The sequence below is a fragment of the Phocoena sinus genome, chromosome 3 (genome assembly GCF_008692025.1).
Source record: "Phocoena sinus isolate mPhoSin1 chromosome 3, mPhoSin1.pri, whole genome shotgun sequence".
In the NCBI taxonomy this organism is placed as follows: Eukaryota; Metazoa; Chordata; class Mammalia; order Artiodactyla; family Phocoenidae; genus Phocoena; species Phocoena sinus.
In genome coordinates, this window is record NC_045765.1 from 17,295,112 (window position 1) to 17,321,804 (window position 26,693).

General features: G+C 44.4%; 2 protein-coding genes across 15 annotated transcripts in view; one reads left to right on the plus strand and one right to left on the minus strand.

The window, feature by feature from the left end:
• Window positions 1-15,039, plus strand: part of RUFY1 (RUN and FYVE domain containing 1) — a 61,744-nt gene extending 46,705 nt beyond the window's left edge. Inside the window, exons 13-19 of one of the 2 annotated variants that reach the window (XM_032628243.1) lie at window positions 510-629; window positions 1,311-1,440; window positions 3,123-3,217; window positions 6,227-6,275; window positions 6,421-6,591; window positions 7,955-8,032; window positions 9,114-15,039. In XM_032628243.1, the coding sequence (XP_032484134.1) occupies window positions 510-629; window positions 1,311-1,440; window positions 3,123-3,217; window positions 6,227-6,275; window positions 6,421-6,591; window positions 7,955-8,032; window positions 9,114-9,260 (790 nt within the window). In that variant the 3' untranslated portion in view covers window positions 9,261-15,039. The remainder of the gene's footprint in view (window positions 1-509; window positions 630-1,310; window positions 1,441-3,122; window positions 3,218-6,226; window positions 6,276-6,420; window positions 6,592-7,954; window positions 8,033-9,113) is intronic. The other variant, XM_032628244.1, reaches the window with a different exon arrangement.
• On the minus strand, window positions 11,545-20,711 carry HNRNPH1 (heterogeneous nuclear ribonucleoprotein H1). 13 transcript variants are annotated; one of them, XM_032628253.1, is made up of 14 exons: window positions 20,590-20,711; window positions 19,976-20,104; window positions 18,524-18,679; window positions 18,171-18,314; window positions 16,553-16,691; window positions 15,439-15,602; window positions 15,276-15,347; window positions 15,087-15,220; window positions 14,806-14,941; window positions 14,354-14,413; window positions 14,173-14,262; window positions 13,414-13,506; window positions 12,903-12,952; window positions 11,545-12,307 (listed from the first exon to the last, which is right to left on the minus strand). In XM_032628253.1, the coding sequence occupies exons 2-13, from the start codon at window positions 20,070-20,072 to the stop codon at window positions 12,903-12,905; spliced, it is 1,335 nt and encodes a 444-aa protein (XP_032484144.1). In that variant the 5' UTR covers window positions 20,073-20,104; window positions 20,590-20,711; the 3' UTR covers window positions 11,545-12,307. The 13 variants fall into 13 exon arrangements, 11 of the variants coding, with proteins under 11 accessions (XP_032484144.1, XP_032484145.1, XP_032484142.1 ...); XM_032628254.1 differs by having other exon boundaries at window positions 14,203-14,262; window positions 15,424-15,602; XM_032628251.1 differs by having other exon boundaries at window positions 15,424-15,602.
• Window positions 20,712-26,693: the final 5,982 nt, after the last annotated feature.

The window sequence follows — 26,693 nt, forward strand, 5'->3', positions numbered from 1 at the left end:
CCTGTACACAGATGCTTATAGCAGCTCTGTTCATAATTGCCAAAAACTAAAAGCAGCTCAGATATCTTTCATCAAATGAATGGATAAACTGGTACATCTATGCAATGAAATTCTACTCAGCCATAAAAAGGAATGACCACTGATACACACAAAAACTTGGATTGATCGCAAAGACATGCTAAAAGAAGCCAGTCTCAAAAGGTTATATGAAGTATAATTTCATGTATATGACATTAGGGGTGGAGAGAAGGTGTGACTCAGAGGGGCAGTGCCAAGGTGTTTTGTGGGGTGATGGAACTATTCTGTATCACCTGGTAGAATGGATTATAGTAATGGTTACATGAACTTATGCCTGTGCTAAAACTCCAGGAACTATTCACAAAAAGGAGTCAATTTTACCATATATTAATTTTTAAATGTAAAAGAAAGCCAACAAGAATATGCAAAAATTATATGGTAAATGTGAGGAATGATCCTTTCCTTACAAAGATTTGGTTCATTTGGTCTAGGTTACAGCACTCAGAGAGGGCAAGGCAGGGGGCCGAGGAGCGGAGCCACAAGCTGCAGCAGGAGCTTGGCGGGAGGAGCAGCGCTCTGCAACAACAGCTCTCCCAGCTGCTCGAGCAGTGGTAGGAGCCCTGGCGGCAGCAGGTGGCTGAGTGGTGCAGGAAGGACTGGGAAGGCCATCTCCCAATTGGGGCAGTGTCCCAGTGTCCACTTCAGAGGTGGCCCCTGCAAAGCTAGGATTCAGATGAGAAAAGAGACGTCTATTCCCTGTTTCACGAATGAGAAAAACGATTGCAGGGGGTTCAGTATAGTCCCCAGGGCTACTCAGCTGGTGAGAAGGGCATCAGGATTTAGCTGCGGTTCACTTCCTACCCCTCTGTAGCTTTCTATTTGCCCCCAACCCCCCAATATCCTCCATTGTCAGCTGGCTCTGGGTTGGAAAAAGCAAGATAAATGTTGCAGAATAAACGTCTCTTTTCCTCAGCTGTCCATCTCAGTAGAGGGTTCTGTGTGTGTGACCCCAAGTGTTAGAGCTCTTTTCCTCCCTCTCCATTCGCATAACTGTCAAGTGTGTGCCTGTGCCTGCTTTCCATGACATGTTCCTGGTCTTTCCTATGGAGGTGCAGATGGCCCTGCGGGAGAGGGAACCTTATTTCCATGCTTGTTGAAAGGTCTAGATGCTCACGTGGCAGTTCAGATTCCTGTGAATCCCCCGTTTCTTGAGTGGTGACCTGGGTTGTGGATTGTGGACCTCCATGAAAATCTCTCATTGAGACTAACTCAAGTTCATTTTGCGAAAACAGCTCAAGTCTAGAGAAAGAGTTGAAATCAGAAAAAGAGCAAAGACAGGCTCTTCAGCGAGAATTACAGCATGAGAAAGACACTTCCTCTCTACTCCGAGCAGAGCTACAGCAAGTAGAAGGATTAAAAAAGGTAAGGCAGACTGTCTTGGGGAGAAAAAGAGCTTCTAGCATCTGCAAAAACTCCTGCTCAAGAGCCTCCCAGTGGGCAAGTGAGCCACATGCATGACTCGTGAATCCGCAGCTGCAGGGTCAGTCCCCGCTGTGCGCCAGCCAGCTCCAGGCCTGGGACGGGCCTGGGACACTGTTCCCACATCTGCTCTAGGAGGAAGAGGCAAAGACACATCATAATCCAGTGAGCAAACCAGAGAGACTCGATAATGAGAACAGTGAAGAGAGTAAAACAGTAAAATGTCCCCACACTGGCATGGCGGGTGGCCTGGGAAGAGAGTGACAGTTAAGCAGACAATTGAATGCTGAACAAGGGCCAGCCATGTAGAGCCACCAGGAAGTGTGAGGGTCTGTCGCAGCAAAGGAGCAGAGAGAAGGGCTGTGTGGCTGAGGTGTGATAGCAGAGGAAGGAGGGCTTGAGCAGAGGCCTCAGTCAGCCTTCCTGCACCACACCTTCCCTGGAGGAGGATCCCTGCAGCGGGGGCAGTTCCCAGACCTAGATTTGGTCTCGTTGAGCATGGTAATGGGTACTGCTGCAATTTGAGAGAAAAGCCCTTTGATTTCCATTGGAAAGTACCTAGAGGCCCTCATGAGAGAGCCTGCTAGGCCCAGTGTGGGGATTGCTTCCTCAAGAGCCACTCCGGCTCAGAGGTGGAGGAGAGAGGACTTCTAGAAAGTTTTGCCGCATGATGGAACATGCCCCCTTCAAAATACTTTGATCTAAGATTTGAATTACACACACCCCTGCAAAAGAAACAAAACAATGTGTCTAACATTGCTGGGAAGCCTCAGCATGCCCCTGTGAGCCTGTGTTAATAGGCTCTGGAGCACAGGGCCCAGGAGCGGGCTAAGGGGGAACTGCCACCACTCAGGCCCAAGCCCCGCTGCTGTCCCGGGGCCAGCCCTGAAAACCCAAGTTACTTTTCTGGGTCTTTGTCTCTGCCCTTGCCAGCCTTTGTCCTCAAGGTGTGCTGGCCCCAGATTACAAAGTCATCAGCATCATCCCCAGCGAGCTTCACTCCATGGCTCGGGGCCTCCAGAAGGGCTTGCCACTCTCGGGGCCATGAAAGAGATCCCAGATCTTGGCCTTCATCAGCCTTGCTCATTCATTCTCTGGAAATTTTGACCAGCCCTTTCTGAAAAACAGTTTATTCCTAAACTAGCTTGCCCTGATACAAATCTGTCTTTTCATAGAAACTCAGATAGGCAAAGCCTTTTTTGCACTGTGAGGGTCTGTTTTGAACGTTTCTCGCCCCACGTCACTGTTTGCACTGCAGAGCCACTCCTGAAGTGCTTACCCTTCCAGTTGCCCATTCTGGTGAAACATGAGGGAACCTATGAAATAACCCTGTCTTGAAGAAGGTTAATACAACAAAACTGTTTCTTGCTCTTGAAAAACATTCCAGGGACTTCCCTAGCAGTCTAGTGATTAAGACTTGGGGCTTCCACTGCAGGGGACACAGGTTCGATCCCTGGTCAGGGAATGAAGATCCTGCATGCCTCGCAGAGTGGCCAAAAAAGAAAAAACACAACAGAAAAAAAAAAAAGAAAAACATTCCAACCTGCTTGTCACTATGATTACTAAACCTTAAAAAAAAAAAAGACTTTCAAGTCTGTGTCAAGCACCTGGTTTGTTCACTTTAGGAGCTGCGGGAGCTCCAGGATGAGAAGACAGAGTTACAGAAGGTTTGTGACGAGCAGGAACAAGCCCTCCAGGAAATGGGTCTGCACCTCAGCCAGTAAGAACCCCACTCCCCTTGTCTGCCGCCTCCATTAGGGCCACTAGGCCTCCCTCCCCCTGGAGAGTCACACCAGCCTACCCACTGCATCACTCAAGCCCCAAACCTGTGTCCTCTTGTCAGAGGAGGGAAGGCCAGTCGGGGAGGCCTGCCAGCTATTCAAGGGTGACGCCCCCACACACACACTAAACCCAGGAAGTGAGGCGCCAGGGACACAGCACTGGTTTGGGTTAATTAATTCATCAAGAATATACTTTGCTAGTGACTAGAACCCTCATGTTCACAAACTTAGCATCTGTGTCCCAAGGGAACAAGATGGGTGATGAGAGGGTTGTGTGTTTAGCTCCAGAGGGAGGACTATGGCTTGAGAATGTAAGCCTGCCACAGTGCAAGTATGGTGACCACTGAACCTCTCTTGAGACTGGATACTCACATCTAGCAGAGTCTGTCTGTCTCCAATGGTGATGCTGAAGGAGTGCAGACCCTGCTGGTTCTGTCTCCCCTTCGACTTGACAGCTGTCCTCCCTGGTGTGCCAGTCCTGCCAGGTTGCTCTGGACAGTCTGATAGGTCACACTGCAGATTGTGGAACTTGCCTGTTTGTGTGATGATTGCATTTTTAAACCCAGTGTGTAGGTTTTTCTCTTTGAGTCAGGACTCTTGGTTGCCAGTGACAGATATCAAACTCACACTGGCTTGCTTAAGCAAAAAAGTCATCAGGAATCAGTCTCTACCTCCCAGCTCTGTCTGTCACTTAACCTCACAGGTGGGTCTGGCCCACATGGGGGCAGTGTGGAACCCAGCAGAGCTGTCCATCAGAGAAACGAAAGTTCCTCTTTCCCCATCACTCACACAGAGACCCCAGGTTGACTCACTGCTCCCACCTGAGTCCTGATGCAGGCACAGTGGGCAGCACAGCCCGGGCTCAGGCCCAGTACAGAAGACACTGTGACCAGAAAAGGACCAGAGATAGGAAATAACGTGAGGATAAACCAGAAACTAGACACTAAAGTAGTCCACACATGTGCACAACCTTAGGATTTTTCTGTCTGGAAAGTTGGAAGGTTTCAAGCAGTGCTCTGGGCTGGCCCACAAAAGTATGAAGAAAAACAAGAAAGGAAAATGTTATGACTCTGATGGGAATGTGGTCTTTTCAATAGTTTGACGTGAAGATGTTGCCCATTCGCCATCCTCTCCCACTCACCCTATCTTTCTAGATCAGCCCAGGGCTGCTGGTCCCTTGTGCCCTGAGGGCTGCCTGCCACCTCTCAGGCTGAGTGCCCTGTGCTGCTGCCCCCACCGTGGGGAGAGCTCCTGGAGAGTGGGCAAGGCCAGGTATCAACCCCACACTCAGAGCACAGGCCAGGTCTGAGGGCGTCCCTGAGACTAATGAGAACCAGATGTGGAGGCTGGCGTGGTGCTGGCTTCTTGGATTTGCAGTGGTGTTTAGACAGATGGAGAGGGAGGTGTCCTCAGGGTGCCCTCCCCCCTTCTCAGGTGGCTAGCCCCACTTTTTCTCCTGCCTGTCCTCTTCATGTTGGACAGACAGCAAACAGAGTTAGAGACACACTCCTAGTAGGCCACAGGCCTCAGAAAAGCGGACAGGCTCTGGTCTTGAAAATGCACCCCTGCACTTGGCAGCCTCCCAGCACTGCTGCCTGACCCAGCTTCAGAATGTCCTTCACAGCCGGGTTGTGTAGGTGTTGCCATGTCAGGGATACATACCACGGCAAGGCTAGTGCTTTCTCCCCTCCTCCCTTCTTTTTGCAAGCCAACACCAGATGACAGAGAAGCCTGTTCTCAGATGCCTCCACCAACTACAGGCACAGCTGCCCAGTTTATCTTGGAAACATCTGGATTCTTTTCAAATTGTATTTCCCAGGAAAGTTATTATATGTTGAGGCTGCCATCTTGACCTTGTCCATCCCAGACAGCCTCTGGCCCTGTCAGCCCACTGGCCTATTTCTGCAGCCAGTCAGGGGACAGAAGGAGCACCTCCAAGCACTCCTGAAGGCCACAGGGGTTTTTCTTTTAAAGGCCTTGATGTTTGGTTTCCTAATCCTTCCCTAGAAGTCTAGCCTGTGTCTCAGAGGCCTGCCTCTCCGGCACTTAGATTAGGCACTAATCCAGTGACAGTTTAGGCTAATCTCAGCTTTTAAAAAAAGGCTTTGACAAATACATATGTTTCGTTTTATCTGGTTTAATTCTTCCAGTTTAGACAATGTTCAGTCCTGTCTTTTATGTGGAGAACTAAGGAATTATTCTTGCACTAACAAGAATGGAACAAGGGGACTTCCCTGGTGGCGCAGTTGTTAGGATTCCCAATGCCGGGAGCCTGGGTTCGATCCCTGGTCAGGGAACTAGATCCAGTATGCATGCCACAACTAAGAGTTCGCATGCCACAACTCAGGACCCCACGAGCTGCAACAAAGGAGCCCACATGCCGCAACTAAGATCCGGTGCAACCAAATAAATATTTTTAAAAAGAATGGAACAAGAACAAACAATCATGCCCCCTGAGCCTGGCCTTTCTAGACAGAGCAGGCAGGCAGCAGGAAAGGGGCTGGTGAGAGGCCTACAGATTCAGGTTCCTGCCATGGGGGAGCCCCCCTCCCCCGCCCCGACTTAAAGCACATGTCACACTCAGGAATAGTTGCCCAGAGAAGCCAGACACATGGGCTTTTATGAGATAATTCTCAATTTTTAAATGCTTGCAGCTATTTCAAAGTCTTTTTAAATCCTTGCCAATTCAACAGCTTGTTCTTAGGCCAGATTCAGTCCACAGGCTCAGCCTCAGACTGCGCCAGACAGGAGCCAATAGTGAGATGACTCTGGGATTATAAAAAGGTGGAGAGAAACAATTTTACAAGAACTCGTGTTATCACACTCCTCTCTTACAAGTCTTGTTGACTTTACAAACCCAAAAAGGTTTTGTGGGTTTACTTCGAGTTTGAAAGCCCCTCTAGTGAGGCTGTGAATCTCTTTCTTTCTCGCTCTCTTTTTTTTTTAAGGTCAAAGCTGAAGATGGAAGACATCAAAGAAGTAAATAAGGCCCTGAAGGTACTGGATTATTAATGTTATTAACATAAGAATCACTACTCGTAGCTATTAGCTTGTGCTAATATCCTAGCATGCTCTTAGGTTTTCTCACAAAAATCAGGTGAGAATGTGTGGTTGATTGGTGGTTCTTGTCACTTATTTACAGATAAGAAAATGCTGCTCAGAGCCATGTAACTTGGCTGAGATGACGATGCTGCAAGTGGCAGGGCCCAAGCTGGAACCGAGGTCCTCTGGTTCTGGTTTCTCTGCTGTCAGCTGTAGTTTGACATTAGGCCTAGATCATAGGTACCCTAATGAAGGAAATGAAAAGATCCAGGTATTTATTTTTTAATAGTGAGAGTAAGACCTTTCCCTCCAAGTGAGGGGCCAGAGGCCCACTAAAGTGCCCTGTGCCAGTTCTGGGAACCACTTAAGCCCTGAGCTGGGCCAAGTTTCTGGACCATTTTGGGGAGGGCAGAGTGGCACACACAGCTTAAGGAGAGCAGGAACATGTGGTCCAGGTGACCCCATGCAGTACCAAGCTGGGGCTGAGAGAGTGGAGAGGAGGGTGCAGGAGCTCCTAGCCTTCAGCTTCAGCTCTGCTGTGGCAGCAGCGCACAAACACCCTCTTCACAAGGCACCCTCCAGCGTATGCTAGCGCAGAGATCCTAATGCCTCTGACTCCCAGGGCACCTCAGGTCAGAAGCAAATTGTCACAGTAACTAACAGCAGCCTGGACTTGCAGTTCACATCAGTTTACTGTATCCTCCCTTGTAGACCGAAAGCTCCTTGGATGTCATTGCTGTGAGCTGTTTATCTTTGTATCCCCTGCACTGCACAGAAGTGTGCACAAAACGTCAGCTGACAGTGCCAGAGGGAGGATAAAAATCATAAAATGGGACTCTAGAGCTGCGTGGAACTAGTGAACCCAAGGTTGAAAGCCCTGGGTGCGGTGCTGCAGATCCCAATCATAAGATCTGTCATCAGGAAAGTGGTGGCCAACAAAAGCCAAGGAGCCCTGAAAGTACACAGGGCCCTTGACCCCTGACCACCTCAGTCCCTGAGGCTGAATAAATCGCATATCCTAGTTTTCCCTTAGAAAGACCTCCAAAAGCATCTCTCTAAGCCTCAGTTGGCTCCTCAGAATGGAGACATCTGCCTCCCACGATGCCCTGAGGACTGGGGGTCAGTGTGTATGGAGAAGGGCTTCCTGTCTCCACAGCATGTTGCCTTCTGTCTCACGGTGGGGACTGTTGTCACAGATTTTCTAGTCTGGCTGACAGGGTTGGCCCCTGTTCCTCCTGCCAGTTCAGGAGGCACTTTGGATAATGTCTCAGCCAGGGCTGGAGTTAACCAGATCCTGATTCTGGTTACCTCAGCCACAGGGCATTTATTGAAAGCGGGTGGGTGAGTCTCAGGTTAAGGGAAGGCTGGAGAATCTGGCTTGAGGACTGGGGGCAACCTGTGGAGACCAGGAAGCCAGAGGGCGGGCAGGCTGCAGCACATGAGCTCCAGCTGTAGTCAGGGTGGGGGACAGTCCTGTGAGGCCACTTCTAGTGGAGAAGAGGCAGTCCCGCAAAAGCAGACCAGGTGCTATTAGGAAGGGACAGCAGATGCTGGGTTGAAGGATGAACACAGCTAAAAGGTTCATCAGGAACCAAGCCATAAAGTGGGATTCTGTGGTGTTCTTTCCTCCTCAGGGCCATACTTGGCTGAAAGACGATGAAGCCACGCACTGTAAGCAGTGTGAAAAGGAGTTTTCCATTTCCCGGAGAAAGGTATGTGGGGTAGCCCTGCACTTGCTCGCCCAGGGGCTGAGTTCGTGCCTTGCCTGGGCTCTCCTTCCTCTGGTTCTGGAAAAGGCCTGTGGGCATTGTGGCATTGTGTTCATGCTCACTGGTCTGCTGGCCCATGCAGACGACCTTCCAGCCTGCCCCCTTTCAGGGACCCCAGCCGGTAAGTTACAGGGCTTGTCTCCATCACAGTCCTCTCAATGATTTGGGAGTTGGGGCTGCTTGTTTGCAGAAATGGTCTAAGTGTGTATATCAACTGAAAATTCTTTGGAAGCAATAGGACCAAAATCTAAGTTAGGCAAAAACAGAATCTATGGGGGACCCATGGGCAATTTAAGTCTCAGGACAGGCATCCAAGTGGCACCAAAAGGTAACTGGCAATCTGGCCAGGGCACTGGCCCCCAGTGAATGCCTGTGTAGCCTGCCTTCAGGTTCCGGAAGAGAAGGTCTTGGGCCCAGCCTTTGGTCCAGGGTTGACAGGGCCTTTATTGACCAGTTGGGCAGGACAGGGGCAGGATATAGACCTCACACAAAATAGAGCCTTTACTAAGGTTCCCCACACTGAATGGCCCAGTTCAAAGTCCATTGTCTAGCCTGACTGGGGGAGTGGGGGGCAGTTGGCACAAGTGATGTATAGAGGGTTCTTGTCTTGGTGTCTGCCATGTGCCCAAGGTTCAAACTGCAGCCCTGTTTACAAAAGCAAGATACCCTTCTCATGAGGGGCTGGCTAAAGAAACCTTGGGTCACCACCATGGAATGTAGCGATTGCAGAGAATGAACCCAGGCTTTCTAAGTAGCACGGACTACCAACTCAGTAAGAGCTGTCAAGTCCAACAAAACACAAAGAAAAAGAACTTTAACTCACCCCTCCAAAATTCCATGGATTTTACAGGAACATAAATGTAGAAACAAGGTCTACAAGAACCCATTCCAAATTGGTACATGCCTCACTGATACATGAGGGAGGGATTTTAAAGCATTAAACTTTTAAAGGTCAAACTCGAGCGGGTGTGCAGACCCAGGCAGCTCAGCGTGTTCTGAGCCTGAGTTCTTTTCCATCCTCTAGCACCACTGCCGAAACTGTGGCCACATCTTCTGCAACACGTGCTCCAGTAATGAGCTGGCCCTGCCCTCCTACCCCAAGCCAGTACGTGTGTGCGACAGCTGCCACACGCTGCTCCTTCAGCGCTGCTCCTCCTCCACCGGCTCCTAAGGTGGGGGCATCAGCAGGGCCTGCTTTCTGGACCAGTTGCCAGCCTGTCTTCATGGGCATGGGCAGCCTCAGAGCAGTGCCAAACTCTTTGGGTCTCGAGGTGGCCAGGGACTTGGGAGGTTAGTTTCCCAAGAGAACAAGATCCTCGCCTGGGCTGCTGTCACTCTGGAACACAACATGCGGGAACCAGAAACTGCGCGCCTCTCCTTTCCAAATTGTATGGATTCAGCTCCTCTGGATTGAAGTTCTCCCTTGACGCCACTGGCTTTGGTTCAGATATAACCTTCATGATTTTGCTATTGCCATTTTTCAGTTTCCAAAGAATTTAACCTATTTTGCAGCAGACCCACTAGTGAATCAATTCCTTTCCCTCCCCGCTGCCCCAGCATGCCTTCCCTGCTTCAGAGTCAAGAAATCTGCTATTTCACACCCTTGTGAATATCCATCATTAGCCCTGCAATAAAATCATTTATTTTTCATAGTCAAGAAATTTGCTATTTCACACTCTTGTGAATTAATATCCATCATTAGCCCTGCAATAAAATCACTTATTTTTCAGAGTCAAGAAATTTGCTGTTTCACACTCATGAATACCCATCATTAGCCCTGCAATAAAATCATTTATTTTTCATTCTGGTGCAGAAAATGAAGGAGAGCTGTGTCAGCTTCACAGGATGCCCAAAGCAACCCCCATTTCAGGACGAGGCCCTTGGTGAGGGCGACTGCCTTCGAGGTGAAGACCTGAGCCTGCTGTGTTCTGGGGTGCAGGCTGCTCTGCCCAGTTGAGCCCAAGGACAAGTTGGGCTGATAAGTCCAACAAGCACAGAGAAAGTACCTGTCACCAAAGCCCAAAAGTCGTTCCCTTATATATTTGGGTTGGCCAAAAAGTTCGCTGTTTTTCCTAACATCTTACAGAAAAACACGAATCTGTATGGCCAGCCTCTAAAACTGTGTGCCCAGCTCCAAAGCTGCATTCATTCCAAACTACAGATTTTTACAAGGTTCCAAAGAACCACAATGTTTCTAGAGTTCAAGTTTCTAATTCTAGTCCCTTTTCTTCCTCCAATAAGGCATGTTTTTCAACAAAGATGTTCCTTGTGAAAAACTAGAGGACCAGGGGAAGGAACCCTCCTTGTGTCTAATTCCCGAGACATGGAGTAACTCAGTAAAGATCTCTCAGGGGCAGCAGCTGAACAGCAATGCTCAACAGTGCCTCCCCAGAAAATTACCAAGTACAACACTCCTGTATCCCCAACCCAACTGAAGGTATGCACCCAGCCTTCAGAGCGCGTGTGGGCAGGGCAGGCAGACTGCAGGGCCCTTCACGCATACCCTCACGCAATGCTGCCATCTACAGTCTGTAAATAACGACTATCATTCCACACAATTTTTCAGAGTACACTCACCATACTCACCTCACCCAAGAGGAAACCTTCAGCAGTCACAGCAAGTAAAAATGTACACATGTGGCTTCAAACAGCACAAGCCTATATTCACAGCTCCGATTCTTAATTCTAACCTCAATACAGTGAAATTTTCCTATTAGAGGGATGAATGAGTGGCAATTCCCAAACTAGTGTTAAGTATCTGAAGGGAATCCTAGAACTACACTTATAAGAACTGCTTACTACTTTCCTAAGCAAATGTCACTCAGTTCTTATATACGATAATGGTTTCAATTACTGATTTAAATGAATCATTTGTTCTCCTAAAGTACAACTTGGTATTCTACTTCAGAAGCTTTGTAAATAAATGGAATAATGTCGCTCTTAAGTAGTTTTGATCTTGAGGAATGAGGTAAAAATAAAGGTTGAAACCTCAATGTGAAAGTTCTCTAAGAGCTAGCTCCTTCTAGAAGATACCCCATATAAACAAAATTCAAAAGATGCCATCAGACTAGGAAGAGGCAGCTCTAGTCAGCCACCCCTTGCCTCTGGCACTTCCTCAGCCATGCTCAAAAGGCTTCCATGGACATGCATAGCATGCAGTGAGGAGACTTCTGCCTCCCCCTTGGCTTTGTGCAAGTGCTTAGCAAGTCAAAGGCAAAAATTCAGATCCTGTGCAGCCAGGCCAGACATACAAGCCCTTCCACAGGGCCCCAGAGCTACGTTTACCTTCAGTTGCACTGGAGGGAAGAGAGGTCTGAAGACATCTACAAAACGGCCACAACTGCAGAGCCTGTCTGCCACAGCCAGAGACGTGGGCCACTGTTCACCTACGCCCCAGGCAGGAATAGATCACCAAGAAACAGTCCACATGACACTGAAGCACAGACAAGACAAAGTGCAGTTTTTAAAAGGAAGATTTATTCAACAAGTTTCACTTAGCGCAATACACCTAAAAGGAAAATCACAATACAATGAAAAGATTTAAATCAAGGCCTCAGAATTTCAAACAAACACCAAGACCAAAATCCTAAAGTATTGGTATTGCGTCTCAAATTTTCCCCATTAACTTAAAAAAAAAGCTTAAACTTACGTGCCATAGAGGTTATTAAATGAAACTAGAATTAACAAACATGCCAAATGTTTCACTTTTAATTGCAGACACAGCTCCTATACTGAGTTTCACAAAAAAGCATGTCTTTCAACAATGCATCCAAACAGTGTTCAATGTAATGTGGTGTAAGCAACATTTAACATAATTCAACTGCTTTAACCTAAATACACCTACTGCTTAAGTACATCCTACAATAATATAACTAACTTGAGAAAAGCTGAAAATTATTTAACAGTAACAGATTACTCAACCTAGTTACATCCTAAATGAATGTTTGTGTTCAAAAATACTGAACCTTAAGTCTTTAAAACAATCCTGATTTCCACTTAGAGTAAGCATAAACCACAAGTTTGTATTGCAAAACTGTTAAAACTTAAGTTTTGTTTTTCTTTTAAAAAATGTTGACCAAGAGTCAGTGATCAGGATCAATTACATTCCCCATCCACCACTCATACTCGACATGCTAGACATCCCTCCCATTCCGTTCACTCCCATAGATGCTCGGCTTCCACTACTGTAGTAGCTGCTGTTCACTGTTCCTTGGCTGCCTGCAAAGAGATCAATTTGACAAGTCAGGATAAGTATCAGATTATCAGTCAACTAAAATATAGCATTCCAAGAAAAAGTTTAAAAAGTATACGAGTACAAATGGCTGCTGTCCAAGTGGCGAGAAGCATGTTTGGGAAAAGGGACTCCCAACTCCAAACAAATCTCAATTAACCCCTTTTCTCTGCAGTACCAACTTGCCAGACTCTTGTGCTACCATTTAATTGGATGCTTCAGGATCAACGTGGAAAATTAAGTTTAAAGGAAAACTAGTGTTTTTCAAAAATTGCAAAATTACTTCATGTTGTTTTTAAAGCTAAACAAAGCATTTTAAAAAAAAATTTACCATAAACATTCACAATGTGTCCATCGAATGGCACATATGAATAGGGAGCACAGGGGCAATCTCTTGCTTTTCCTATTCATGGCGGGCAGGAAGTGAGACGACGAAGTTGGACTAAAGGCAACTCACTGTGCCCAAAATGGCAGCCTCCATGGAGTTAAATCAGAGCCATTGACTGCTATAGAAAGTGTTACTACAACATATCAGTATTTGCTATTGGGAATTTAAATTATACTTTTCGAGAAAATATTTACCTATGCAATGTTTGATTGAAAATCACTGGAGTTTTCCTGTAAAACTTGGTCTGCAAAAGGATTTTGTAGGGTAAGACTATAATACCAAAATCACCATTCTTTAGACCAATTGAAAAAATAAATTAATAAAACCAATCCTAGGTTAACTGACTAGTAAATACGGTCCTAAACCCAACCACCATTCTATTATTTAAAATTCTCCCTCCATCTAAAATGGATTTATTGCTAACAAAAAGACAGAAAAAGTGAACAATTTTATTTAATGTTTTAACAAACGGAAGCAGATGTTTTCTGGCTCAACATTATTTAAAGTTGCAATAATGACTATTTTGAATTCATAGAATACTTCCCCCTCCCAATGATTGATTCTGAAAGTTAAGCTATTTGAACAGTTATATTAGGATCAAGAGCATACATTTAATAACCCAATTTCACCAAAAAGGAGCCTGAATATTCCCAACTAAAGAAACCTGCCTGAAACTTACTCAAGTATATAAAAAAACACACTTACCATATCCACTCATGCTGCTCTGGCCACCATAGCCGCCTCCATAACCACCACTCAGCTGCTGGCTGGCTGGGCCGCCATAACTGGACTGGTTTGCTGTTAAGTTAAGAGAACATTAGAACCTTGTTCCTTATGTAATGTGGTACCTGGTGGTACCGGGCTTGTAATTCTCATCTATTATTTTCCAGTCTTGATCTTACATCACTATATATAACCCTCTGTGCCCTCCTTCTGCCTACTGTCTATGACCAGACTACCTTTCTATCCATCATTTGAGCTAGTCAAACACTTATAAACCACAAGGCCAACAGCATACACATCAGCAGGACTGAATCCACGTTTCCGTAAGTAGAGGCATTTTGACAAGACCTTATGAAAATGCTTAACTGGATTTAGTGGGATTGCCCCCCATAATTCGATATATTAAGGGTAGGTCAATACACAGGTATCACTAAACACCTGATTATGCCCCAAAATTTATTTTGATCCTGCGCTTTTTGCTAAATATTACTTTTAGATTTATACTTCATACTTATAAACAATTCAACTAGTTTCTTTCTGTAGTCCCCTCCCCCAAAAGTACTTCAAACTTATTTGTTATCTAACAGTTTTATGTAACAACGATTTAAGGCACACATACTATTCAAATCAAAACTTTTCTTTGCCTAAATTATGCTTAACTCCTTATATATAACTTAACTTATATAATTGACTTATACAGATATAAACGTTTTGGTTTTTAAAAAAACTAACGATATTTACACAAGCCCATGCCTCCCATCATTTGGCTACCATAAGCACCACCGCTTGCTCCTGCTGTAGAATTCAAGAAGAGTTCTACATATCTGTGTTCTGAAATGAGAGAAAAGGTATACAAGGTTAGCTTAAAAAAAGACACTAAAGTGATATTTACACAAACCCATGCCTCCTAGCATTTGGCTACCGTAAGCACCACCGCTTGCTCCTGCTGTAGAATTCAAGAAGAGTTCTACATATCTGTGTTCTGAAATGAGAAAAAAAACAGTTGAAAATGTTTGTTGGTGAAAGAAAAAGATAAGCACTTTTAGTTCTTTTAAGTAGATCTGTGAACTATAAATACTTTTAGTTAAAAAAAAAAAAAAAATTCTAGCTGCTTCTCAGGTGATTTACTTTATGCAAGTTTCAAAAAGCAGTCTTAAACATTCACCTAAATTGCTTTGTCAGTTAAGCATATACCTTAGTCAGTGTTATCACAAATTTTTTAATCATACCAACTTTAAAAACCCACACACTTTTTAAACATCCCGTAGAACCCTATTATTGGATTACAAATTTTTCTCATCCTTACTATTCCTTTATCGTAATCAGTCACACAACTACCTATAAGAGACCCGAAGATCCTTAAATCACACTTACGCATATTTGCTTTGTCTTTTGACATAGCTGCCACAGCATCTTCATGAGTTGCAAACTCGACATCTGCTTCACCAGTTACTCTGCCATCAGGACCAATTTCAATATGTACTCTCACAGGGTTGAGTGGTGAAAAAAACTAAATATAAGGTATTTCAGAGAATCAAGTCAAATATTGTTACAGGAAACAAAACTTTAACATGCTGCTTCACTTAAGTAGAATAAGAACCATGTTTTTACTGTTATACTGAGATATACAACTTATGAATTTATCCTACACTTACATTATAAATGTCATTCTCAGTAGCTCTGTAAGGTAATCCCCGCATGTGTACACAGTGTCCTGTTGTGCTCTGGAAAGTAGAGCCACCATCCCCGTATCTGTGATCTGACATTCCTGAAAAACAATAATTGAGGTCTAAATGAACAAGAGTTAAGTATCCCTCAGATGAGAAATTCAATTCTTACCTTACCTCTTCCAAATCTATCTGACCCAAATCCATAGCCATCATTATAGCCATTATAATCATCATAGCCTCCATAACCTGAAAGGCAAGAAGTACAATCACTAAATAAGTCACATCAAGAACAGACCTCGTGACACCTGCGCAACACACATACCTCCACCGTACGCACCACGCCTCATCCTTTCAAAGCCAGCTCCTCTTCCAATGCTGTTATACCCTCTGCCAGCCCCAGGTCTGTCATAGGGACCTGGCCGCTGCATGGCCATAAGTTTTCGTGGTGGATCATAGTGAGTTCTAACTTCAGCTCGACTGCTCTTAAAGATTTCGATATACCTAAAGCATTGTTCAAGAGGAAAGGGAGTGGGGAAGGGAGAGAAAACATTAGTTCATTTCATACAGGTATTCAGTTACACAGAAAACAATGTAGTCATAGCCATGAAACTGACTAATATTTAAAGCCAGATTTCTTATATTTGTACAGGCAATGACCAGAAATTCACTCAATTTTAAGATTTAATGTAAACTTTATAGAAAAAAAATTCACTCCTCTGAGGCAGAGTGCCCAACCTTAGGGGTAGAGAGGAGTACTGTAAATAAATGTCTTAGGAGGGAAAGAATTCCACTCAACTTTCAACATTTCATGTCTTAAATCCATTGGCATTATGTATAGCAAGTGAGCTAAAAAGCCAGCCTCCACCAACAGTCTAGCCCACACTACACGTTTCCTTCTGCCAATAAATACCCCAGCCTATGCTTTTAGTAGGAATCAGCATAGGTAAGCGCATGCTTCAATGAAAAATAGTCACAAGCAAAGAGAATAAAACCTTTTGTGACAATTTCTTGAAAGCTATGCTTATTAATACATATGCAGAAAACATTTATACAGCAAGAAAGTTTGTTGCATTTCAACTTTAAAAACAAGATCAGAAAGTATCACATTTTCTTATGGTAATATTAATTTACTAGGTGGAGTTATTACAGCTAAAGCCAGGTTTGCATTAACATTTTTAAAACCATAGTCTCTCAACTCCAGTGACTGGGGTTAATTAGGAATCCTACAAAATTGTGAAGTAGACCAAATTAACTGGGGACAATTTCAAAACCTATAATTTAATCTGAAAGCACTATGGGACTTTGACATAGGAGAAGTTTGAAAACTGGCAAAACATCAAGTAATTGGGACTAGGAATCAGATTTTCTTCCTCGATTCTAAGCAGAGAGAATATGGATTTAATTGTTTACCATAAGAAAAGTGACAAATCCAACCAACCATCCATCCCCACCTGTGCCCTATTCTTTCCTTGTGTTTCTTTAGAGCCTTTTCAGCTATTTCCTGTGAAGCAAACTGCACGAAGGCCTCCCCCGTACTCCTCCCCTGGAAGTCCACCGGCAATGTTATCCCATTTGGCACGATTTCCAACCCTTCAACCCAAGGACAAATAACCCCAGTAGGGGGGCAATATTAACATCACAAGCCCAGAAATGATTCTTCTTATAGCTTTAAATACACCAGAATTTTAACTTTAGGTGAACGGTATGCTTTCAACAAGTACTCTTTAAAAATTCATTGCAGTAATATGAAGTTCCATTATAACAAACTATTAATTCTTAACACACCCCATGACATGGTATGTAAGAAAAAACTTGCTGAACACAGGATGCATTAAGAATTCAACAATTAAGAATACTTATTTATCTATGCAACTTAATGTTGAAAATTATACAAGAACTTAACAAATTTTCAAGCATTAAAGACAACAGTTTTACTAAATTCAAGATACACCTTTTACCTCATTTCATATTGCAATGTTTTAAAGTTAGTGGAACTTCAGTTTTAAGAAATTACATATTTAAACATTTAATATACAAATTGAAACATTGTTTAGTCATATAATTGACAAACATACAATCTAAGCTTTCAACAAACAACTGATCTAACACAGCACAATCATGCACTCTTATGCTCTAATAGTAGTAAGATTCACTTCTGGAAATTCCGTCTATGAAAAATCCTTTCCGTGGAAACATTCCCAAGCTTACAAAAAGGACTTAAAGCACTTTCCTAGAAGATATGAAATTATGTTCATATTTAACGATGTTGACAGATAGCATTCAATTCTCACCAATTTAGACAAAAACAATAAAAACAGACTTGATTGCAAAAATTCTGGCAAAATATTAGGACTTGATATGTATCTAGTTAAGTCAAGATTTTAACACATACTAAACCATGAAAGGATTTCTTGTTCTTAATTCCAGTTTATCACAACATGAATATTAAGCAACAGTATTTAAAATATATGCTCTAACATTCTGCTAAACATTCAAATACTTTAGGCCCAAAACAATTTCAAAACACTTTCTGTACTTCAGATACAAAGACTACATTCAACCCACACTTATATTAGATTGACTTTCAGTAAGTTTAATTCCCTGGCTAAACCAATTGTTTCCGTAAGTTTTTTTTTTATAAACAGAATGAGATCATTAGAGAATTTCTGGTCCCATGACCCAGTGTCTCTTACAATATAGACACTTGCCATAAATTACAACAACCTAACATACTAATCTAATGTTAAGGGATCTTACCTTTAACTTGAAGTACTTAGCTGTACAGCAATGTGAGGAAAGTAGTTAAGTTGTTGAGGACAATCCTCAAAGATCTACTCTGAACTACAATACTAAATATAGGCAGTTAGCACTTTGGAAGTACTTAATTAATCCACCTTTAAGATGGGCTTAAATTATTTGAAGGTCTCCAGGAAAAAGAAAATATTAATTCATCTGCATATACTCACAACCTGTTTAAATATCTAAGCTACTCAACTTAAGGTCTATTCAATCACATGTTGCCAGAGGCTAGCCAAAACTCACTGCTCAGCAACAAACAGGACTACATACCTGAGAAGAACTGAACAATTTCTTCCTTGCTACATCCAAAGGGGAGTCCTCTAAGCCGTACAAAGCCATCATTGGCCGTGTCAGGACTATTTGGACCAGTATGCTTCAACACCCAATCCATTTCAACGTTGTTTGACTTGAATACTGAAAGAGGTGCTTAGAATTAGTCAACTTTGGAAAGTTAGAAAACCAAGTTCAGACTTCCTGGGTCTTTAGATAATCTAGGTAGAGCTGCCATAAACTCTTAGATGACCATTTCCATGCGGTCAAATACCTAAAATTCAGAAGGGGTAAGATAGATTTCTATTGGTTTAATGTTTTATTTACTGTTACTAGGGCAATGTAAATCAAACCTTCAACATATCTGTGTCCCATAGTTTCTCTGTCTTTTTTCAGGGCCAATTTGACTTCATCTTCTGATTCAAGTTCAACAAAAGCCTCGCCACTCGGTCTGCCTTCTCTGGTGTAGATGAAACGAATACCTTGAGCCCCATTTTGAATTTTGCAGTCTGGAAAGAAAACAACTATTAATACAGAATTTAAAACTAAAAACCACCTCTGGGTGATGAAATGCCTATACACACCCCCACTACAAAGCAGAGCATTTGCAAAGCCTTAAATGAGCAAGGTATTACTAACTCCTAGGGTGTCTCTTTCAGTAATTAAGCAATTTTCCTCTCATGACCAAACTTTCTTATTCCCTAAATATATTCCCAATCCATCAAGAAAATCCAATACTCAAAGCACTTTCTTAATGAAGTTATCTCCAAGTCCTCACTATTCAAGTGTCCATTAAACATCCTTTTTATAACTCCTCAGTAAACTTTTACGTCTGGACCTTGTGATTTTATGGCATTTTCTGAATAAACGTGGTTTGGAGTTTTGATTTAGGGTATTTGACAGTTTTACCTTACTAGCAGCAACATTACAATTTCTTGCTCATATCCGAATTGCAGGACCAATACTCACCTGAAAGGGGATCAATGTTACCAAGCTAAAATGCTCCAAGTTGCACAGCTGAAGCCAAACCCAGTCTTGCCCACTGCAAGGTGGCTTCCAGTGTACTTGGTTCTTGTTTTACAGGTCGTTTTCCGTTACACACACTAAATTCAGATAGTAAGTCAGTACTACAATATCCTTCCAAAGCCTGTAAATTTCTCCCAAATATCTTTTAATCTCATCTTACACTAATAATGAGAACAAGGACATTTGGCAGACGTTATTCAGGAAACCTACATACTGGGGAAAAAACTACATAGGCAAGAAAACTTTCCTGGGCTTCAGTGTCCTCAACTGTAAAGTGAGCCAGATCAAGAACTATGAGAAAGAGCTCTTCAGTTACAAAATCTTGATTAGGAAAATTGTCTGAAATTAAGAAATGACATTTTATCTTTCCAAATCAGAATGCCCCTTTTCAAATAAACGCCAAAACTGGAAAGGTGTTATATTTGTTCAGCTGCTGGGCAAAGTTCTCAAGGTTGAAAGGGAAACCCCATCTATCCCCATTTATCCTTTCTAAAAGACATCCACAGAATGCCTAGTACTTAATGAAAAAAAAAAAAAAAAAATCCGCCAGAGAGGCCGCATTCCCCCAAGAGGGCCGGGCGGGTGGGGCTTTCGCAATTTCCATTGCGTAACAGCGGCCAGCCGGGCGCGAGCAGGACAGCGGGAACCGCTGCCGCCCGCGCCCCACCAGGGGGCGCCCTGGCCTCTACACCCCCAACCCCCACCCCCCACCCCGCCGCCGCCGCCTCCCCGCCCGCCCTGCAGCCCGGGCTGAACTCCCGCCTCCGCTTCAGACTCACCAGAAAAAAACCGCTGCACTTCGTCGGCCGAGCAAGACCAAGGCAAGCCCCGGACCTTCACCACGAATCCCTCGCCGCCTTCGGTGCCCAACATCATCGTCTCTTAGGAGGTCCTGGCGTCGAAACAGCCTGCAAGATGAGGATGAGGGTCAGACCTGAAAAATGTTAAAATTAAACAGCCCTCTGATCTTGAAACGCCCTGCCGGCCCGCGGCGCCTCCATAAAGGTCGAGCCCGTGCGGACGTTCCGACCCAGGCGACTCCAACACCGAACGCCCAGTTGGCCAGCGGCCGGGTCCCCGAGGCCGCTCTGCGCATCAGGTACCAGTGCCCCAAGCCGAGGGGGCACCCGGCCTAGCGCCAGCGTGGAGGCAAGGAAATGGCGGCGGCCGCTTCCGCTCCGCCTCCTCCGACATCTCACACAATAGAGTCGGCGCGGCCTGCAGGCCTCATCGGCCCTGCCACGACTAGGCGAACCATTCCTGGTGTCTAACGGCAGCCCGCACCTTGCTAAAGCCCCCGCAGCCTCTACAGAGACCTTGGGACAAGAAATCCTCGCAAAACTGGCATCGTCGGGGGCCGCTAGGTGGTAAATACGGAACACCAAACACTCACCTGCACACACAACTTCGGCGCGGCTGAGACGAAATGGCTAACGGGCGCCTGCGCAACCTAAATAAGGCCCTTTGAACAAGCTCTGCGCACGCGCAGCTAGGTTCCCGCACCGCCCCCTTGCGTCACACAGAGCTCGGGCGCATGCGTAATATTATGAGCCGGCCCACCTCCCGCCAGTAAATTATTATACGCATGCGTATTGGGGTCAGCCCCGCCCACCTCCTTAAACCCGCCGGGCTTTTTTGCGCCTGCGCCTTACCGCGATTATTCGAGCCTTAGCGGTTTGAGTTTCACGCGCATGCGTCTTCCTTCAAACCGTTCGCTCGACTTACCCGCCAGAAGGGGGAGGGGTGTGGCGGCAATTAGTTCCCTACGGGAACAGTACCGGGCTCTGGGTTGTGATGAGGTGTCCGTAGCCTATTATCCGCAGTCCTAGCAGACCTGAAAGTACAAGTGCTCCCCTCCCTCGCGCCGCCTATACTCCTTTTCTCCCTAGAGCCATCCCGTGACAAACTGGGGGCTGCGGGACTGCATACTTCCTGCACCCGAAGCCACCCCCCGCGGCGCCGGGAGCATGTCCAAGTCCTTCGTGCCGCCACTGCCCCTTACCTGCCGCCGTTGGGCCTGGGGCCCGGACCCCAGTCCTGTACCCCGCTTTTGCCCTAACGAACTCCCACCCTAGGACCCCCCGCTGCCTCGCCCCGGGGTCGGCCGTCTGGGCGCTCGCACGAGGGGGGCGCCGGATGCGCGACCCGTCGCGCCTCGTGAGCGTAGGGTAAGCCGCCGGTGCACGCCGGTCTTCGCTCTCCCGAGCAGGTTCCCCCTTAATTCTCCCAAAGTTAAGTAGATACCGTTATGTCCATTCTCCAGGTGGAGGCCTTCAGTTCGGCAAGATTCCAGGGTCACCCCATGTGCGCATATGGCCCGAGACTAGTGATGTTCGTGATTTCCGGCAGCACTGCGGAAACTGGGACCATTCCCGTAGCCTTCCAGTCCTCCCCTTGTCTGATGCCGGCTGTCCTCCCCACCTTGGCCTGGTGGACACATGCAATAAACACAGGGGTACCACAGCGAAGGCCTCTCTGAGTGCCACCACGGGAAGATGCAAGTAAAGCACGTTTTCGTCCCTACAATGGTCTGGAAGTCGTATCCGGTTTTAACAGGTTTGAGAAAACTGGAGAGGACATCAATGGAACAGGGAGAAGATGATCCAAGATAAGGTCCCACAGGTAGGCGAAGCCCGATCCTAAAAGGCCATTTAGGCCTTGGCAAGGGTGATAACTCCAAGCACACGAGAAGGCTTTGGCAGGTCTTCAGCAGGGCGCAATAGGACCTGTTTGAAAAGGAAAACTCTGTTGCTGGGTGTGAAGGGGACTCAGACGGGACAATCATGGTGAATGATGCTCCTTGCCCTCAATTGCAAAAAGAGCTAGAGGAAATAGAGGGCATTTTGGCTGAAGTCACCAAGATGTGGGATTCCCAAGTCTTACAGATTGATGGTCTATCTCTGAGTGATTCAAAAGCAAAAACAGTTTTTGCTTTTGGGTGCTATCTCTCCAGGACATCACAAAGATATCTCTCAAGGTTTCTTAATAGGTTACAGCATTTAAGAGCTCTGGTCTAATTAAATGACCTAAGAAGGGAGTTGCCTGGCGGTCCAGTGGTTGGGACCGGACCGAGGGCCTGGGTTCCATCCCTGTTCAGGGAACTAGGATTCTGGAAACTGCAGGGCGAGGGCAAAATAAAAATGACCTAAGAACACTAGTTTCTGATTAGATGAGGGAAAAACCCTGATCCCCCTGGTATTGCATTATAAAATCATGTTTTCGGGAATTCCCTTGCGAAAGGACTTAGTGCTTTCACTGCCGTGGCCTGGGTTGAATCCCTGGTCCTGGAACTAAGATCCCACAAGCTGCGTGGCCAAAAAAAACCCTAAAAAGATACACAGTATATCATGTTTTCGCCCTTTAACAACACGGCTACACTTCTAAGATTTGTTTGTTTGTTTTTTGGCAGCCTGGCTTGCAGGATCTTAGTTCCCTGACCAGGGATCGAACCGGTGTCCTCAGCAGTGAAAGTGCGGAGTCCTAAGCACCGGACCTCCAGGGAAGTCCCTAAGATGTTTATTTTTCCTAAAGTTTTCTAGGATTTTCTTCCATGATAAGTAGATGTAATGTATAATCATCATAGAATATTAGATCATTTCCTCAGGATAGATTTTTAGGAGTAAAATTATTCAATGAAAGAATCTGAATATTTTTAGGGCTACTTATAGTAAAAGGTTATCGCACTTGACAACACTCTTCAGCAGCAGGTGAGGGTTCCGTATCCCTTTGTTTTGCTGGCATTGAAATTTTCCTTTCCTCTAATCTTTGCTAATTTAATACTGAGAAAAACCGTATCTCTAATTTGCATGTTTGATTATTAGTAAAATAGAATAAATTATATACAATTAATGCTGATTCCCTCATATAAATTGTCAGTTCAGCTTCTTTCTCCAGTGCTCTTTTGGTCTTTATTAAGACTATTACCTTGGCCATAATTGCCCCAAACATTTTTCTGTTTGATTACCTTTTAATTGTTGTTGTTTTTAATGTTTAGATATACAGAGGTTTTTCATTTTGGTGAAGTCAAAGCCCTGGATACTTTGAGTTTGTCTTTAAGCTTAGCAAGCCCTTTCCTATACAGAGCTGAAGCACATTTATTCATTATCTTTTTCACCAATTCTAAAGCACATATTTTTCAGTTTAACCTCTCAAAACAGGGATGTGCCTTAAGAACCAGTGGCGCATCCTAGTTTAATTGGCGAAATTTTTTTATAAGTGGTACATAAAACATGGTGTGTCTTAAAATTGATGACCTCGGGACATCCCTGGTGGTCCAGTGGTAAAGAACCCGCCTTCCAATGCAGGGGATGAGGGTTTGATCCCTGGTCAGGGAACTAAGATCCCCCAAGCCACGGGGCAGCTAAGCCTGCACACCACAACTAGGGAACAAAGATCCAACAAGCCACGTGGCTCTGACACAAAAAAGTAATGACCGCTAAAAAGAGTCATAATAGAGCTGGAAAGAATGCAGGGAAGTGCCATGCCCATTGGACTGTAAATTGGTACACTAGAGGGCTACTGGCAATGTATATTCAAGGTCTTAAAAATACGCATTACCTTGGACCCATACATTCCACATCTACTTTTGCACAGATTTAAATTTGTAAGAATATTCATCACAGCGTGAAATAGGTAAATTTTAAAAGCAACTTAAATGTCTAATGGTGTATTGAATAAATTGTAGTACAACTTTATCATGCATTGTCACCGGGGTCAATATAGCCTCCCAAGAGGACAAAATTGGTTCTTGATTGTGGGGAGAAGAGTGAATACATCTAGGCTATTAACAATGGTTTTTGGCCACGGTACCTAAAAAGATATACAGTATATCTATGCTATTAACATTTCACATGGGGGAGAATTAGGAAAAAATTGTCTAAAAAGGTTCCTTTGGGTGACAGTCATAGGAAAAAACAGTTGAGAAAAACTGACCTATATAATGCAATACTTTGCAGTTTTTTTAAATGGTGACTAGAATTATATTTTTGGAAAGATGTTTACAATATTCATTGAGTAAAAAAAACGAAACAATAATTATTATGCATTATTATGAAGCAATAATACAGTATGGCTCAACTTCCTGGAAATATAGGTACATACATGCATAAAGAAAAATTATACATATATGGAAAAGATATATGTATAATCTTATACATATATAAAAAAATTTTTTTTCTTCTTTGTATTTTCTCTTTCTTCTTTTTCTTTCTTTCTTTTTTTTTTTGGCCACACACCACTCGCGGGATCTTAGTTCCCCATCCAGGGATTGGGCCCCTGTGCCCTGCAATGGAAGTGTGGGTTCTTAAGCCCTGGACTGCCAGGGAACTCACTCTCTTCTGTATTTTAAATTGTTTTAATGCTGAACACATTACTTGTAGCTATAAAACTTTAAAATTTTCTGAGTAGTAAGGATTGAGAACGTTTGAATGTGAGTTTCATCCCATCCTTCTAGCACCACGGCATCAGCTGCCTCTGGATCGTGCTGAGGACCGGGGGACCCCACTTTGAAGCTGGAGACTGGAAGCATAGCGACGGTGGCTCAGTGGTTAGAACCTGGGTACAGAGTCCCAAGCCCATCCCAGCCCGGTGCAGCATGGCTCGGCCCTTTCAGCTGCATAATCATGGTTGTCTTAAATAAGAACTCCTCCCATGCCTGGTGAGGGCTCTGAAACCATTTAAACCGCTCAGTGTGAATTCTGATACGTACTTTTCCTAAGTGAGATAGAAAAACAAAGGCATCCCCACAGCCAGCCCAGCATTGCAGCTGAGGGGAGGGGCTGGCGCTCCTGATGGAGTGAGGTCAGCTGCTGGGGTGACCTGGAAAGGGGATCCTAACCTCTTCGGTTCTCTCAGCGCATCTCCTTTAGGCAGAATGTGACAACCATTGGTTTTGAACCTTCAGGGTATTGGCCCTGATTTTCCAAAGCTTCAGCTGGGGCACTCACTGTGGTTGAATCCTTCGGCCATGTGTTCAAAATGTATTGATGACTAGTGTCATTACTTACCTTTTAAAATGTTTTATTTATTTAATTTTGGATCTGTTGGGTCTTCATTGCTGTGCATGAGCTTTCTCTAGTTGCGTCGAGCAGGGGCTACTCTTTGTTGAGGTGCGCGGGCTTCTCATTGCAGTGGCTTTTCTTGTTGAGGAGCATGGGCTCCAGGTGCGTGGGCCTCAGTAGTTGTGGCATACCAATTCAGTAGTTGTGGCACGTGGGCTTAGTTACTCCGCGGCATATGGGATCTTCCCAGAGCAGGGATCGAACCCATGTCCCCTGCGTTGGCAGGCAGATTCTTAACCACTGCGCCACCAGGGAAGCCCCATTTTAACGATTTTTAAGTGTACAGTTCAGTGGTATTAAATACATTTACAGTGTTGCGCAAATATTTCCACTCTCCATCTCTAGAACTTTTTCATTTTCTCCAACTGAAACTCTGTACCCTTTAAACACTTAATTCCCCAATCCTGCTCCTGCAGACCCTGGTAATCTCTATTCTACTATCTGTCTCTAGGAATTTGCCTATTCTAGTACCTGATAAGTGGAATCATACAATAATTGTCCTTTTGTGTATGGTTTATTTAACGTAACATAATGTTTTCAGGTCTATCCATGTCCTCAGTTTCCTTCCTTTTAAAGCTGAATAACGTTCTGTTGTATGTATATAATACATTTTGCTTATCCATTAATTCATTAATGGGTTGGTTCCACCTTTTAGCTATTGTAAATAGTGCTGCTTTGAACTTTGGTGTGCAACTATGTTTGATTTCCTGCTTTCCATTGTTTCAGCCTGTATGGAAAACATTTTGGCAGTTCTTTAAAAAGTTAAACATAGAATTACCATATGATTCAACAATTCCATTCCTAGATATGTACCTTAACTATTTTACATACCTCCCAGCAATTCACACAGCTTCCAAGTCTTTCCTCATCCTCACCAACACTTGCTATTTTCTGGCTTTGTTTTTGTTTTTTGACAGTAGATGTCCTAAAAAGTGTGAAGCAGTATCTCACTGTGGTGTTGATTTGCATTTCCCTAATGATTAGAGACATTGAGCATTTTTTTTCATGTGCTTATTGGCCATTTGTATATCTCATTTGGAGAATGTCTATTCATGTCCTTTGTCTATATTTGAATTGGGTTGTTTTGTTTTTTTGTTGTTGAGTTTTAGGGGTTCTTTATATACTCTGGATATTAATCCCCTATCAGATATATGATTTACAAATATTTTCTCTCACTCTGTGGGTTGCCCCTTACATTTTTGAGTCTTTTTAATTTCATTCTCCTTTTGGAAGCTTCTTTCACCCACTGCTTACTAGCTTTCACATATGCATTCTATTCAAGAATTTACCCAACAAATGTTCCAGTACAGTTCCTACGCCATGCTCTGGGATGAGCCCTAGAGGCATGATGATCACAGGAGAAAACATCCCTGCCCTAGGAACTTCCAATCTAGAGGGGGAGATGAACAAAAAATTAAGATATATGCAATTCAGTCCA